This window comes from Engraulis encrasicolus, chromosome 14 (genome assembly GCF_034702125.1).
Source record: "Engraulis encrasicolus isolate BLACKSEA-1 chromosome 14, IST_EnEncr_1.0, whole genome shotgun sequence".
Lineage (NCBI taxonomy): Eukaryota > Metazoa > Chordata > Actinopteri > Clupeiformes > Engraulidae > Engraulis > Engraulis encrasicolus.
The window spans coordinates 12,058,700-12,076,199 of record NC_085870.1 but is presented as its reverse complement, the minus strand read 5'-3'; the positions used below and the strand labels follow the sequence as shown (position 1 = coordinate 12,076,199).

The 17,500-nt window shown below is 46.1% G+C and overlaps 1 protein-coding gene across 9 annotated transcripts in view; it reads left to right on the top strand.

The window, feature by feature from the left end:
• magi1b (membrane associated guanylate kinase, WW and PDZ domain containing 1b) overlaps positions 1–17,500 on the top strand; it is a 226,068-nt gene that overhangs the window by 193,336 nt on the left and 15,232 nt on the right. For 6 of the 9 annotated variants that reach the window (XM_063214939.1, XM_063214940.1, XM_063214936.1 and 3 more), the window contains 5 exons: positions 2,330–2,597; positions 6,844–6,935; positions 9,013–9,205; positions 12,887–13,255; positions 15,969–16,136. In XM_063214939.1, coding sequence (XP_063071009.1) covers positions 2,330–2,597; positions 6,844–6,935; positions 9,013–9,205; positions 12,887–13,255; positions 15,969–16,136 — 1,090 coding nt within the window. The remainder of the gene's footprint in view (positions 1–2,329; positions 2,598–6,843; positions 6,936–9,012; positions 9,206–12,886; positions 13,256–15,968; positions 16,137–17,500) is intronic. The other 3 variants (XM_063214942.1, XM_063214937.1, XM_063214938.1) reach the window with 2 other exon arrangements.

Sequence of the window (17,500 nt, the reverse complement as noted above, 5' to 3'; positions counted from 1 at the left end):
GCGGAGTTGCCATCGCCTTTTTTCAAAGGGTACAGTGAAATTTGACCCGTTGAATCAAAAACATATTTATTCAAAACGTATTATCAAATAAGAAATATTGATATGCTAATATGATATCTTTCACGAATGTGATATGGCTATTCCTTCATCTACTTTGATGATCGTGTAATGTACGGTATGGGACATAGACACAGTGTTCTCCTTTCAATTTAGATTTCCCCATTGTAGATTTCCCCCTTTTTTTTCTTTTTTTCCAGCAGCCCGTTGGGAGCAGGAAGAGTTAATGTGCAATTAGGCGTATTATTAGGGCGAATATCAATAGAGATCAGCGTTTGGCTTTGATTAGCTTGCAGCTTGTTACTCCTGTTGGTTAATCAGATCGCTCGACAGTCTCTGAGCTGGGGGCGAAAAAAAAATCACTGGCCTTGGAAATCGCATTATGCTGCCTGAAGGATTTTGGATATTCTACATGGGGCTGGCATCAGATGCCGTTGTGAAATTGAAAGATGAATACAGATAAGATGGGTTCAACCCTTAAATGGATCAGGGGCTAATGGCGTGGGTATGTGGGTATGGGAGACTTTGTGCTGGATTTGAGGGATTTTTTCCCCCTAGTCAAATCCCTCTAGCAAATAATATGACATGATTTGGATTTAGTGTTGTTCAGGAAACTACCATCAACAACAACACTAGAGATGAGCTCAATACTGAAATAAGCACATTTGGGTCAAAGACGTCCAACATGACACTGTCCTTCAGTGCTAACAGATGCTTTTGCTTACTGTAACTGTGAAAAACATGGCATTTCAAAACAATTTTTTGAAAAGTGAATGCATGAAAGCCAAGCCAAAAAAAATAATAAAAAAAAATCTCTTTTTTTGCATTTACAGTAAGCAAAAGTATTAGTTGCACTGAAGGACATGTTGGACGTCTTTGACCCATTTGATTGTGTCCCCTCAGTCAGCCTATTGCTTTTATCAAGAGTATTGGTCCATACTTGATGCCTTAAAGGGACACTGTGCAGGAAATGATCAAAAAAGGTACTGCAACTATGCTGCTTATTGAAATTGGGCTGCCTACTGCCAAATTTGATCTTTACGTGAAAGCGTACTAAGTATTAAACAAATATTTTCTAGTATGGTACAAGTACAGTCGTTTTGCAGCTAAAAATGGCTACTTTTGGAAATTCAAAATGGCGGACCATGGAGAAGATCCCCCTTTTCATGTATGAAAAGTACAATTTTCCCAGTCATAAATAATGAAAGCTTAGAATTTGATGGTGGTGGTAAGTATTCATGGAAAAAGATAACATTAGTGAATGGGCAGCATGAATTCTGGAAATAAACAACTAAAAATCTCACACAGTGTCCCTTTAAAAACCTCTGTTTTTAAGTGTCTATATTGGACATTTCGCACCTTTTATTATGATAGGTCAGTGAAGATTTCACAGGATAGTAGTGGGGAGAGCGAGATGAGGTAAAATGGGAAACGACCTGTGCAAGGTTTGACTCGAACCTGGGTCCCCATGTAAATGTTATAGCCACAGCGACACCCCTCAAGAGTCTCTGTTTTGAATCTGTTTGAGTGTCTACTGTTTCACTCTCTCCATCTTCTCTCCTCCTCTTAATTCCTATGCTCCATCTCTCACTCCCAAGTGCCTCACTCCTTTATTCGTTTTCTCCATATCCCTCAGTCTACGTATATTATGATCTATCTTTTATAACTTTATCCATATTTCTACCCCTAGCCTCAAAAAGGTCTGTCTGTGTCACACCCATCCATCTTACCTTTCAGCTCGTTCTTTGCTCTCTCCCTGACCTCCCCAGCCTTCAATTAGACATTCTCTTTTAGCTATGATTTTTTAATGGCATTTTTCTCTCAGCCTGGCGGCCTTTTCTCTTTCTCGTCTTTCTCCTGCCTCCCCGCTGTCTCCCTCTGCCATTATGTCTCTCCTCATCTATCTGACTTTATGTCTGTGTCTGACTCTCGTCTGCCTCTACCTAAGACTGTCTGACTCGCTCTTCCTCGATTCGGCTCTGACTAATTCTGACCCACCTCTCAGTCAGAGAGAGTGGATGTCTCAGTCTCTGTGTTGTTATCTGCCTTTTGCCTCTGCTGTCTTTTCCTAATGCTCTCTCTCTCTCTCTCTCTCTCTCTCTCTCTCTCTCTCTCTCTCTCTCTCTCTCTCTCTCTCTCTCTCTCTCTCTCTCTCTCTCTCTCTCTCTCTCCCCTCTCTGCCTATCTGTCTAACCAACTCTTGTCTGCCTCCTCCTCTCTCCTCTCTCCTCTCTCCTCTCTCCTCTCTCCTGTTGGTCCGCCCCCATGGTAGCAGTTGGAGCGTAAGGACAGCCAGGCCAGTTCTCAGCACAGTGCCTCCAGCCACCGCAGCGGGCACGCCGAGTCCCCGGCCCACGCCGCCTCCCAGGCCCTGCTGGCCACCGAGACGGCCACCGCCGCCCGAGGAGGAGGAGCCCCGCCCGCCCATGCCCAGCCGGCCGCGCCCGGTGAGCCGCCCGCCGCCGCCGACGGAACCATCCAGAAGAAGCCGGACCCCTTCCGGATCTGGGCACAGTCCAGGAGCATGTATGAAAGTAGGCGTAAGTAATTATGTTTTGGTGGCGGGTGCATGCCGCTGGCTTTACGCGGGACTTTGGCCTTGCTGCCTTCCTTCCTTCCTTCCCTCCTTCTCGTATATCTTCCGTCCTTCCTCTGTCTGGGTTTGTACCACCTCTCCTTATTTTTAATGTTGATGAATGGTAATGGGGGTGTCAATGCCTTGCCCTCTCTATTAAGCTAATGGCTCACATTATTCTCAAAGTGGATGCTCACACTAAAACTATGACTAATGGTTTCCCACCTGTACGCTAAGCTGGGCTAAGCTAAGCTAACACTTATCTCAAACCTGGGGGGGGCTGCAGCTTTCGAACCCAGGTGTGTTTTTCTGGAGTGGCACGGCAGGGAAGGTGTTTTGAAGTTGAAGGGCACTAGTGTCTGTGTGTATGCGGTGCTAAAGGTACCTTTGAAGCAACGGAGCTCTGATGTAAAATGTTAGCCGGGTCAGTCGGGGGCCTGGAAGAAGAAGAAAAAAAGGGGACACTGCCACGGCACGCTAGTAGCCTCCTCGCCTCTTCATAATCTATTTTTGTCACACCCTCTCCTCTTGTTCTTGTCCTCCCTGAAGGCAGTGCTCTTTTATGTGTGACACTTGCATGTGTGTGTGTGCGTGTGTGTATGCGTATGTGCGTGTGTGTGCCATGCTGCTGTCCTCATGTCATATACAGTATATGCACCAGTGCTCCCTTGTAAAATGCTGCTTCTCGACAAATGGTGTAATTGGTGGCAGTGGAGGATAGCAGAGACCGAAATACCAGCACTTGTTGTGGTGTGCAGCTGTGCGTGCATGCGTGCGTGCGTGTGTGCGTGACTGCATGTCTGTGTGCGTGTGAGTGTGCGCGTATGTGCGTATGGGTCTGGTTTTCTGAATAGAGAAGTAAGGGTGCCGTGAGCGTGTCTCTCTAATTAACAAGCATCTCCCAGCAGAGAGTGCAGAACGTATCCAGAGTTTTTGGTGCGCATAAAAATCACAGGTCTGGAGGTTTTGGGGTTTTTTTGCAGCTAATTTCCCTCCATATCCTCATCACCACCCTCTCACCCTGCGCCCCTGGTCTCACTCTTCTATTATTGAAGAGCCGGCAAAAAGAGGCAAAGAAACGTGAGAAAAAATACAGAGGCCAGTATTGCTACCTACGGCGGCCAAAAAAAAAGAATTTTTCACTGGGAAAAAGAATGTGAAGCATAGGAATGAGGTTCTTTTTTTGCCGCAGCGAAGAAAGACGAGAAATTGAAAGCACAAGTGGAAAGGAAAAGGCCGGGAAAGGAAAAGGAAAAGGAAAAGGGGCTAACATAAGAGGTGTGAGTCACACTGGCACCTTTATGCGTTTTGCTCTGTGGTGTTCTGTGGGCGCTTCTGCCCTAATGGGCGCCACCAAAAGAGCAGCCTGGAGTCCCCCATTTGTATCGGGCCCGCAAGTGAGACGGATGGCCTGACACAGTCTGTTTGGAGACGGGAAGAACTGGCAAAAGGAAACGCTCGCCACGCTCCCACAGGAATGGATGAAGAGCAGTGAACCTCTAAGTATCGGAGAAGCATCCCCCATTAAAGCCCATCTCTTTAAGTGGATCGCAGAAATTAAAGGCTATGCCATGCCATGCCATAATGCACAATTTGATGACTCTCTCTCACTCTCTCTCTCATTCTCTCTCTCTCTCTCACACACTCTGTCTTTCTTTCTCTCTCTCTCTTTCCCTCTCTCTCTCTCTCTCTCTCTCTCTCTCTCTCTCTCTCTCTCTCTCTCTCTCTCTCTCTTCTCTCTCTTTTCTCTCTTCTCTCTCTTCTCTCTCTCTCTCTCTCTCTCTCTCTCTCTCTCTCTCTCTCTCTCTCTCTCTCTCTCTGTGCAATCATTTCTGAATAAATGAAGATTAAATGATGATGGGGGTAAATAGCCCAGCCACTGGCAGCCATTTTGTATGCCTTTAGAACTGTAGACGCCACTGCCTCTCTCTCTTAATCTCCCATCTCTCTCTCCCATCTCTTTTTCTCCAATCTTCCATCTCTCTCTCTCCATCTATTTATCTCTCTCCCTTCTCATTTGCTTTCTCTTTCTCTCTATTTCCTGTCTGTGTTTTCCTCTCTCCTTGTCTCTCCCTCCTTCCCTGCCATTTGCGTGGTTGTCTGATGTGCAATCTTGGCTGCTCTCCTTGACACAGCGAGCGCGGTGAGCAACGCTGTCCGCAGTACCTGTGCAACAAGAATAATGGATGCACAGCGCAGCCCCACCACATGCATAATTGTCGATGCGGCCAACAGATTGCAGCCCAGTCTGCTTCAGGCCTTCCCACCGCTCCTGTCCTCTTCCGCCATCTCTTCCTCAGCTTCAACACCTTCTCTTCTTTGCAAGTCAATTAAAAAATGTGTCTGGTGGAATCAAGATATCCACCCCCCCTTCCAAAAACTCTCCTCCATGCCTTCATCATCATCTCCATCATCCCTACCCCTCTGTCCTCGGGGTTGGTCCCTGCAGCTCCAGATCCGCTGACAGCTTTGGATGGGTCTGGGACGAATTCATCTGAAAAGCTCCCCCGCTCAATACATGTTGTGTAATAAAAACCTGATTCTGGGCCGACCCTCTCCTTTTGGCCTGGGACAACTGGCCCCTTTGTCCCTGTGTTGGCTTTCCCTGCCTGTGGCTCCAGGGGCCACTGTCAAGTCAGACAGGGCTCCTCTCAGTCCTACTTAACTCCGGCCGTAATTTGTCTCCGCGAAGAGAGCTCAGCTCCCTCGTCTCCAATCCAGCAGCCAGCAAGGCTTTTCCCAGAGCTCTTAGCTCAGCTTCTGCTGCTGTTAAAAGGATGGATAGAGAGGGAGAGGGAGAGAGAGAGAGCGATGGGGGAGGGTTGCGAGGGAATAAAATCAAAACGGGGCAGTTCCCTTGTCATTTTGCCCTGAATGATGTGACATGGAATGGATCATGTGCAGCTTGTCTTCTCTCCCCCACCCCCCACCCCCAATCATCACAGGGGCCAGTTGATCGCCAAGGGTGCTGGGGATAGGACAAACATTAGCTCAGCATTCTGATGGGTCCTGGTGACAACATTATTGCGACTCTGACTAATTAAACAAGTCATGTGTGGCGTGGTAGGACAATATTGGAAGTCTCTCCTCTCTCTTTTGACTTGACTAACGAGTAATATGTAATTATCTCTAGAAGAAGCCACCACGAACGGCATGCATGCCTCAAGGTGTTTTTAATTTTTACTAGTAAAGATATGATTTTGTCATCATGAGGCACTGAAGTGGTAATTTCCAGAAGCATAGCCGTTTGCTTCTGTTTGTGTCATGTCTTGTCAGCATGGGTTCCTTCTTGTTGTGTAGTGTGGCATCAAAGAGCAAGACAGAGAGCTCCTGCTGCTCGATCGATAGTCCAGACAGAGGCTCAAGGCTGTGTATGATTAGTCAGGTAGAAAAACCATGGCGGACACCATGACTGCCCAGACCTAGTCACAGAGACGGATGGATAAGGAAGAGGCGGTATCCTCCAGAATCAGTATGGCGTAAGGTTTGAAGCTTTTTGTGGAAAAAAAGTTTGCACATTCCTTCTTTTAATCTGAGGAAGACCTAGAGGTCGAAACGTCTTCATGCTTGCCAGTGAATGAATTTAAAAAACATAATAACTTACAGAAGAAAAAATCGAAAGGAGTGTGCGAACTTTGTTTCCACAAAATGTTACTTATTTGTTAAGCACCAGGGATTGTGCACAAGTAAGTCTACGAGTAAGGTTCTAAGCTGCCCTGTATATGAGCTGCCGTGCCCCTTCAGAAGACTAGCAAGGGTTCAGAAGTAATTGGAGTTCAATGGGGAAAATGTAAAGCTCCCGCACATTTAGGACACCGTAACTGATTCGCCTTTTTAACAATGTTGACGCATAGAGGGATTTATCTTGGTTATCAGTGATGGGCAAAATGGATTTCATTACAATCCAGTGACACATATTCCAAATGACCTTTTACCTGTCCAATTCAACTAAAACCAAATCATTGGGTATATGTGGAACTAAATTGTAACTAATGAATCTGTTTTGCGCATCACTGTTGGTTACCGTGTTTACAATCTTTGCTAGAAGTTCTCTCTAGTCTTATTCACAATCTCCTTGCTGTTGCCACTCCACTGGGTGCAAACCGGGACATGGGACTTTGGTATTTTTGGTATTTGGTACTAACAGAGGCTTGAATCCTGTCTTTTGATGCCATGGTATTGACTGTTTCCCCATCCTTGATTCCATTCAGTTCCAGACGCTCAGGAGCAAGACATCTTCCTGTGGAGGAAGGACACAGGCTTTGGCTTCAGGATTTTGGGAGGAAATGAACCTGGCGAGCCGGTAAGTGCCAATGTTTTACCTCTTGCTCGAGAAAAAAAAATCCCATTTAGCTTGCTCAGCTTTTGTCGTTAATCCATGCAGGTTTTAATGTTAATCTGTCGCAGGAAACTATTAAAACTCTTATTGGGCCATTTCACATATGAATACCTTTGGACAGAGTCTTGTAATACTCTGAAAGATGTTCTTTTTCTGTCAAAAAGTGCAAAACGTTTCCCTGTCGTTATCTATAATGGTGGAGGTTCAGCTTTGTCTAAGAGCCTGTCCCCATCTATCGATGATTGCCTTTGCCGTGACTCTGCAGACATTCGGTCTTAGAAGTTTTTTTTTTCCTCCCAAATTTAATGGACCGGTAACAGCAGGGATGGAGACTTCAGTGTTTTTTGTCTCTCTCTCGCCAGTGTGAGCCAGTTCCTTGGCTATTGCTGCACACCATATTAGTGCCCTCATTTTTGGCAGCAAACATTTGGCAGAGGAGAACTCCTAGCAAGTTAGTGGTCCCCCCCACACAAACACACCCCCACACACAGTTCTGTAGCCGTTTGCACACTTTGATGTCCCGCAGTTCATTTTATCATAGAGAGGAAAGGAACTTTTATTTATTTATTTATTTGAATTATTTTTGCAGGCCACCACTATCTTCATAAAACAGCCCAAAAGCAAATCTCCACCCCTACTGCCTGTCGTGCGTGTGCGTGTGCGTGTGCGTGTGCGCGTGCGCGCGTGCGTGCGCGCCTGCGTGCGTACGTGCGATGCATTATGTGTGTGTCTGCGTTCATGTTCCTGTTTGTTGGTCCACATGCCGTAGCCTTTGAAATCAAAAAACAACACACATGTACCCCAAGAGGGTTGCTCGTTAGGTGCTAGTTTGCTGGCAGCCAGATGAAGGCTTGAAGTTTAGACCGCTGAGGATCTCCATATCCCATGGAGTGCCAAGGGAGGCTCATGTTGGCACTAAGCTCTAACTCACTAAATAACAACAACAACAACAACAACAGCAACATGTTCTCCATCACTCTCCTGCTCCAGCTACAGTATACATGGGTTCTAGGTTTTTGTTTTCTCCTGGCTGCGCGACACTATCTGCGCACAACTCAACCTCTGATTGTTGGAAACCACTGTCGGTCAAAAAATTAGCTCACGTGGTTGGCTGCCAGTGTCTTGCCCCTCCTCATTACATTGTGTTTTTTAAACATGGTGAACCCATGTGTTACTGTCTCCAATTCAGATCTACATTGGCCATATTTTGAAGTGCTGTAGGGCCCACATTGTATACAATTCACATATTGTGAAGTAAGGGACAGTGAATGGCCACTTTCTTGCACCAACCGCTTTGAAGTTCTCTGGGAAAATGAGCCTCAAAACAGCATCAACAAACTTTGGAAGGCTTCTATAAAACAGGCTTTTCAGAGTGTGGCTGTCATTAGTGGTCACATTATCAAATGCACCATTACAAAGCCAATAGGGTCACAAGAAACATATTCACGAAGGAACTGCCAAAGATTGAGAAGAGTTAAAGGTTTGACTGAAATGATTAGACTACCTGACAGTTCTGTCTTATTCCAGAACCAGGGCCACAAAAGAGATCAAACATATACCATAACATATACGGTAACAATACAGACGGCCTTTTCAGTGGTGAATTGTCACTCTCCTGTTACTTCTTAAAGGGGCTCTATGTAGGATTAAAGGTTTAATTAATCACTGTCCCGAGTCAGCCAATGCTTATTTGAGTCATTAGTAAGTGAACGATGACTCCCGCAACCAGTTTCATGGTCCGTCTGCTGAGAACCCCAAATGTTACTCTTTAACAGAGTGGTCCGCTAGTGTCGTGGGAAACATTTCAGTCACTTCTCATACGAAAAATCGCTTTACATGCCGTATCCAGATTTGTATCTACTGCTGGCATTCTGTGATGAAAAACATTCTCACAGCGAGCTTCTTTAAACAGACGGTGTAAATTTTGAGACAGGCATGCCACGGGCACCGCACAAACTACGTCATCCTACATTGTGCCCCTTTAACTATACTGATTTACTCCTTCTCACTTTTTAACTATACTGAACTATTCATTTTTCAGATCTACATTGGCCACATTGTGAAGTATGGTGCGGCGGATGAGGACGGGCGTCTGCGCTCGGGCGACGAGCTAATCTGCGTGGACGGGACTGCCGTGGTGGGCAAGTCTCACCAGCTGGTGGTGCAACTGATGCAGCAGGCGGCCAAGCAGGGCCACGTCAACCTCACCGTCAGGCGCAAGAGCGGCTTTGGAGGTAAGGCCTTGCCTGGTGGTGGTGGTGGTGGTGGTGCTGCTGCTGCTGCTGCTGGGGGGAGCTCTTTGTTAATTACCATATTCTACCCCCATGATGTCAGGGGCGCTACGCTGGATATGTTAAGTCACAGGCTTCCACTGTAATCAGTGGAACTGGCCCTGCCAAACAAGGCAGTGCAGCGAACATGCTAAGAAAGTAGCCTGTTATTTTATTACTTTAAATTACATTACACTTAACTGATGCTTTTATCCAGAGCGACTTTTATTATTTATTTATTTTTTTAAGCACAGGGTATTGGTTTAAGTCCCTGGAGCAGTTGGGGGGCCTTTGCTCAAGGGCACCTCAGTCATTGAGTGAGACAGGGAGTGGAAAGGTGGCATTCAAACTTGTAAACTTCTGATCTAAAGTCCATCTCCCTTAGCACGATGCCACGGCCGCCCACATTGACTATGTGTTTTCGATGGAACTTGACCCTATGTAATGTCTCACATCCAGTGAAGACCCAACCTGAGACTGTAATGACACATCACTAATGTTCCCCTTCATTTTGGTTAAAACGGTTCATACAGTACCTACATACATTTTGATAGTTGTGATCAAATAAATGGAGATCACATAAAATGATCCAGACCTGGATCTTGGATGGCAGTCATTTTCCCCCATCTCCGGTGGGAGCTACTATGTCCATTCCCATATTCTGCCTCCAAAGGACTGATTTCCAATCATTTTCAGATTTATGGAATGACCACTGGACAAGAGATGGCCAAGTAGTCCCATCTCTGTCTTATTCTGCCTCCTTATATAAATTCAGTCTTCTTTTTACCACCATCTTCCCTTGTGGATAAAGGCAATACAGTGCAAGAAAAGGCATTTGCTTTTAGCAATGGCTTACTGAAGGCTTTCCGTGAGAACATTATTCATTCACATTTGAAGTCAACCAAAATGTCACTGCTGCTGTAACAACGTAGTTGTGATTTGCCATAATCCGCACAGTATACAGTATACCACAAACAAACATTATGCCTCAAAGTGCCACTAAACTGCACTGAGTGTAACCCAGTAGCACTTTGGATTATGGTGGGCTGGAGCCACCTCAAGGAACTGAGCCTTGGTGCTGCTGATGCGGTGAAAAATTGATGTGCATTAGCATCGGCGGAAGACGCGGGCCAAGATTGCGATATAGTGCATTGTAAGACCGACGGCGCATTATGCAAAGCCTGTGAAAGGGTGGCTTTTTTCTTGGCAGTTGTGGTGGTAGGGGGGGGATAATGTGTGTTATTCAGCTGCCTTGTATTAAAGACTGTGCTTTTCTTTCCTTTGGCCGATTACGTGTTCTCTCTGCGTCTGTGTCTCCGACATGGCTAATGTTCGGCACTCTTAATAGAGTCCTGAATAATGCAGAATGTGATCTAATTATTCAGCTCTTACTGGACAGATTTTTATTTAAATGAGATCTCATGCTGTAGCCCGCACTAATGGAGGGCATGGAGATTTCCTAACCGAAATGATTCTCCACAGCAACAGTTCTCGGTGCTGTAATGTTGTACAGTGCCCCCCCCCCCCCCCCCTCACGTACAACAGAGTGCCACAGAAACCTCAGGGAGATGTACCGCGATTTGTCATGTTTGTCTACCCCCCCCCATCTCCAGTGGTGTCCAGTTGGCTGGGACACGTTGTGAGATTTTTTTATTTATTTTTTTAAATCATCATGAGACTAGGAGGAGGTGGGAAGGAAATGGCCTAAAGAGGTGTCCCAGCCTCGGAGCAAATAAATAGCGGGACATAAAAATGTGATCAAGGGGGTGGATCTCAGAGTCAGATCTCAGTCGCACCCCCAAGTCTTAATGAGGAGGGGAGGAAGTCCAGACTCACTGCAAACTAAGCGCTACACAGACAGCCAAAGCCTTTGCCACCATGACACATGACACATGACACGTGTCACGGGGCGGAGAAGAGCCCAGTTTATTCTGATGTGCTCATCCCTCTCCTCTCCCCATCCCTCTCCCTATGCCCGCCCCCACCCACTTCCCCAAGACACGAGTGCAGTGCTCTGTAGATGTGGAAAAATAGGTCAGTTCTCCGCAGATAGCACAGCCAGCTCTCCCCATAGACATGCATGTGATTATCACAGCCCCCCTGTCTCAGAAGTCAACAGTTTTTTTTAATTGTTTGTTTTAGGCTGGCTTATGGAGACGTTATGTTGATGACAGAGAACTAAAGCCAGATTCCGTCAGTGTGATGATAAAGAATATTTTTAATTCCCTTCAATGTCTTTTATATATTTTAGTTGAACAGAGCAGCAGCCATAGATTCAGAATACATTTGGTTATTAATCTCAAGAGAGTTTTTTTGTGCCATGCTTTCTGTTTTATCTCTCTTGTTTCTTTAAAGACAAATTATTGGTATGTTATGATCTCGTAGATGTAACTTCATTTTCAAGCACTCTACTTTCCAGCCCAATTGCTTGTGCATCTGAGGTGAATTTTTCATTTGAAAAAATTAATCTCGACATGAATTAATCTCTCTCGCTGACTTTCCCATTTTCATCTTTGACCCGAAAGACTATCCGCCAGAAAGATAAATTGCTAATATTTAAACGCTAGGAGTAAACACGAGAGCTCATATTTACACTAACTGTTTGCTCATGCACCTGCCAGGTTCTTTGCAATCAACCATAATTAAACTGGAGACTCATCCAATGTTCTCTCCGGGCTAATTCGGAGCTTTAAACCCAAGTGTTAAAGCCGTGGCGTGCGGGCGGATGAATTAACGCGATATTGATTTTCTGTTTTGGAGATTTATGCCAGCAGCCTTACATTTTAGTCAAGTGCTTCATCAGTGTCGGCTTAGACGCTATACAATAGAGGTGTGTGGTTAATTGTTGAGCAGGTGGTTGGCACGGAGGAGTGCTGGTGTGGCACTCTGATTAAGAAGGCTGAGAGCTTTTAGAAGTCCTGTTTATACATTTCTCTTCCTCCTCCTCCTCATTTTGTCCTCCTTTTCCTTGTCCATCTCTTCTTGCTCCACCTCTCCCTCTTCCTCCACCTCATCCTTTCCCTCTCTCTCTCTTTTCCTCATCTTCCTCCCTATCGTCCTTTTCATATTTATCTTCCTCTTTTGTCATCTTCCTCCCTGTCCTCCTCTTGCTCCTCTTCTAATCACTCATTACCCTCTTCTCCTCCTCCTTCTCTTTTTCCTCCTTGTTCTTCTCCTCTGCCTCCTCTTCCACTCTGTCCTCCTCATCTTCCTTCTTGTCCTCCTCTTTCGCCTCTTACAACCACTCATTATCCTTTTCCTCCTCCTCCTCCTCCTCCTCCTCTTATCCCTGTCATCTTCCTTCTTCTCCTCCTCTTCATCCCTTTTAACCTCTCATTATCATCCTCCTCCTCTTCCTCCTTCTTCTCCTCTTTCTCCTCTTCTAACCACTCATTATTGTCCTCCTCCGCCTCTTCGCCCTCCTTCTCCTCCTCCTGCTCCTCTTGTTTTTATCCCTCTGTCATGTTCCTTCTTCTCCTCCTCTTTCTCCTTTTTAACCCCTCATCATCATCCTCCTCCTCCCCCTTTTTACCCTCCTCCTCCTCCTCCGCCTTTTTACCCTCGTCGTCCTCCTCCTCCTCCTCCTCATCCTCCTCCTCCTCCTTCTCCTCCACCTCCTCCACCTCCTCCTCCTCCTCTCCTCAGCTCCCAAAGTGGATGGCGAGGTGCCCCCGTCGCCGGCCTCGTCCCACCACAGCAGCAACCACGCGCCGTCGCTAACGGAGGACAAGCGCACGCCGCAGGGCTCCCAGAACTCCCTCAACACCGTCAGCTCCGGCTCCGGCAGCACTAGCGGCATCGGCAGCGGCGGTGGCGGCGGAACCGGGCCAGGACCGGGACCAGCTGCCGCTCCTGTTTCTGCCGCCACTGCGACCGCTGTCAACAGTACAAACAGTGGCGTCCCGGGCACGACCATCCAGCCCTATGACGTGGAGATCCGGCGCGGCGAGAACGAGGGCTTCGGATTCGTCATCGTCTCGTCCGTCTCCAGACCCGAGGCCGGCACCACCTTCGGTAGGATCAAGACGCGCACACACAAACACACACACGCACACACGCACACACGCACACAGGCACACACTCACACACACGGCTAGAGAAATATATATGTACTCTTTCTCATTATTACTGTGTGTGTTAAGATACAAAATAAAAATAAACAAATCACCAATGTACACACAAAACACAAATGGGTTAATTATGTTTTTTTGTGCTCAGACATCAGATGGTACAACCACAATTAAAGCCCATACATTAATCAGTAATTGGTAATTAATGTAAACACAGTGAATATGCTTCTTAGATAATCCAGTATAAACAAAGTAAATCATTTAATTCATACCATAGTGTTATCTGTGGTTGCACCACCCTGACGTACTACATACTACAAAAACATCATTGACCCATCTACACGTTTCAAAGCCTTAATTTCCAGCCCTGTCAACTCTGCATGTCTTGATATCTTGCAGTTTTTTACTGCACCCTGTCTGTTCAGCTCCAACTGTCTCTTATATCTGAGAGAGGCAGCCCTTCTCTTCCTTCTACTTTAGCATGTAGTGTACTAATAACTGACACGTCAGAGCTGGACCTACTGTATGGACATTTCCAAACAGCTGGTTTAGTCAAAGACCTGGGTGGCCTGATGTCAGAGCCTGCGGTCAAACCAAAGATTCTCTATTCTAATTCTGCATTTAGAACGTCTCTGGTCAAACCTCCTAAGAGAGACACCCTGTGGTGTTGGAGGGAGGACAAACCTCTGGGCTCTTATATTAGGAGTTTTTCATCTTTGAATGAACTTTTATTTCTCCAAGAACTGTAGTCCTTGCCATGCTTGGTAATGACCTCGTAATGACCTCTTGGTATCTACCTCGCAAATTTGAGACAAAATTGGCATAATAAAATAAATAATTGAATAAAATGAAGTAAACTGAAAACATTTAAATTTGTTTACTTCAAGGCACATTCAAATACCCTGGATTTGTGAAATGCTTGCTGTCCATGAACAATGCTTCTTACCGCATGTTACCTGTTCTACTTGGGTAGATTTAGGAATGTGTCAACTACATCAAGATGTGAAGGGCCGTGTGCGGAGAAAAAAAGGGCTATTGACACAGGGTTTATATACTCTCCACATTAGGGGGACCTTGCTGATTATATATGGGGACCTTGCCATGGTTAAGTTTGGGAATCTCTGGTGTTGAGAACTTTGCCATTGCCAGTGGAGGAGGTGAGGTTGGGGGATGGATTTGGAGGAGATTGCAAAGATTGTGGGAAGTGGAGGTAGCCCAGAGGGAAAAGATTTCCATAAAACGTACAAAAGGATTCACATCGCGGACTGCACGATGTAGGCACACACAAAGTACGAAGTACGAAGTACGAAGTAAGGCACACATGCACATTCCAATGTGTGAGTCGTCCATTTCTTATTAAGATTTTATAAGATTTCTATTGTTTTTTTTTTCCTATGGTAACGTTCGAGGAGATTCAGAGATTATTGGCACTGTAGGGGATGGTAAAGGTAAAGGTGTGTGTGTGTGGGGGGGGGGGGCGGTTGAAGGGTAGGGAAGGGCAAGAATGGAGGTGGTGGCAGGGATTGCGGATGGAGAAGAGAGAAGAGAGAGGTTGTGGGGTTGTCAAGGTTGGGGGGGGGGGGCATAGCAGGTGGCCCCCAAGCTCAATATTTATATAATGATGTTTCTTAGACACACACACACACACACACACACACACACACACACACACACACACACACACACACACACACACACACACACACACACACACACACACACACACACACACACACACACACACACACACGCACACACGCACGCACACACGCACACACACACACACTCCAGTCATTCCTGCTTCCTCTGATGATGTGCGCCACAGGCAGGAAACACTGGAGGGCACAGCACAGAAGCTGTCACTCATGCCGGCTCTGTGTGTGTGTGTGTGTGTGTGTGTGTGTGTGTGTGTGTGTGTGTGTGTGTGTGTATGGGGGTTTGCCCTCCCTCCTCCTCGTCTCCTCTCTTCTCTGAGCCGCAGCAAGGTGGAGTCACTTGTTAAAAGCGAAAAAGACTTGTATGCCAGAGAAGATCATGTCTCGCAGCGAGTGCAGGGGAAGAGGGTTCTGAAAGGCCTGTCGAGCGCATTTCCGAAAAAGGGCCACAATTATTTCTAAAACCTGTCATTCAGTTGGACTGAACATTGTAACTACTCCCATGCACAATATATACACACTCTCTTACTCACACTTCTTCTACTATGTGCCTCTTCAATGTTTGATGCACTCCAGCAGCGCCCGCCTACAGTATGCGTGCGTGAGCTTTGGAACCTTTCTCTTTGCTGTCTGACAAAGCTTTACATTACGAGGGGCAGACTGGTGGGTGGGCATATGTAGGTAGGTAGTCTCTTACTTTGGTGGCTTTGGTGAATTAACCCTTATATAAATTCTCCTTTTCCCTCTTTCCTCTTTTCCTCTTCCTATTTCCCTTATGCCTTTTCTTTTCTGCAATTCTCTCTTCTGCCTCCAACTCATCTTGCTCTATCGCTCCAAACACCCTACCTGTTCAATGCCACATACACACACACACAAACACACACAAATGTACACATGCAAACACACGCATATTCATACAACACCACACACACACACACACACAAATGCCGCCGGTACCCAACAAAGCTGGAAATGCGTGTGTGGCCATGCCCCACAAAATAGGTCGCATCATCGAGGGCAGCCCGGCGGACCGCTGCGGCAGGCTGAAGGTGGGCGACCGCATCCTGGCCGTCAACGGCTGCTCCATCACCAACAAGTCCCACTCCGACATCGTCAACCTCATCAAGGAGGCCGGCAACACCGTCACCCTGCGCATCATCCCCGGCGACGGTGAGTTGGCTTGGGACGGAAGCCATTTTTGAATTTCTTTCCCATTCGGTATAAAATAAACTGTGAGTTCACTATCGTTTGAAGTCAAACTGGTGATATTTTCAGAGGTACGAAGTCAAGTCAAGTCAAAACGGCTTTATTGTCGATTTCTTTTTTTTCTTTTTTTAAAATATATTTTAGGGGCTTTTATGCCTTTATTTGACAGGACAGTCGAAGATGGTGACAGGAAGCGAATGGGACAGAGACAGGGGAGGATCGGGAAATGACCCCGGCCGGACTCGAACCGGGGTCCCCGTGGGTGGGCATGCAAGCCCAAATGTGGGGGGCTTAGCGCGTATTGTCGATTTCTTAACATGCACTGGTCATACAAAGAATTGAAATTACGTTTCTTACTTTCCAATGCAGACATAGACATAGATTTTAGGTGTGGACCAAAAGCAGCCACACTCAAGATTTCTAATCTTCCTGATGTTAAGTCCTCCTCCCTAACCATTAGGCCATGGCTGAAACCATTCCTTGGAATTTCTCCTGGAATACAATGTAAAGGAGGGGGCGATCTTTTTCCTATTTAAAAAAGTAGCTGTGCGCAAACACAAAACTTATTCTACTTAATATTATACTTATTCTACTTAACATATTTTTATACTCTATTTTATATGCTGGTGTGAGTTATAGACATCAGATTTGGTAGAAAATAATGCAATAACTAACTTCTTCTCATACCAATAAAGTTACACACTGAGGACAGCTTCAGGCCTCCAGAACTCGGTTTGTTGCAGCTAGCATTTTTCAGTATCAGGGGACGCTATGAGTGCCTTTTCTCTCCACAATCTTTCCCCCTACTTCTGCTTTCTCTCTCTCTCTCTCTCATGCATTTGGGTTACTGATTTCCATGTATAAGTCCCAACCCTCCCTGGGTTCTCTTCAGAACCGGGTTGCACAAGGAAAAATCATTTTTAGCAGATTTGGCAGAGAATTATTGTAATTTTGTTATAGAACAGCCGGAAAGAGGAGAGAAGGGGCTCTGAGATGAGATGAGATGAGATGAGATGAGATGTGAATCCTGGAACATTCAGACACTGCATGTATGGGCACGTCTTGAGGGCTTTTTAAGTGACTCGCCTCACATGATGTAGCCAACTGTTAAATTGTATAACCGCAATAAACAACAAGAACACCAACAAGAACAAACAAACAACAAAAACCTGTCAGTCATTTTCCAAACAAAAAATGAATCGGTGGAAGGACATGAAATGCTGTCAAGACGACAACAAAGGGAGTCAGTCGACGGCCGACTCAAGCGTCTGCGGTAGATAAGAGATGAAGGGAAGAGTCATGATGAGATGAGACGAGAGAGGAGAGAG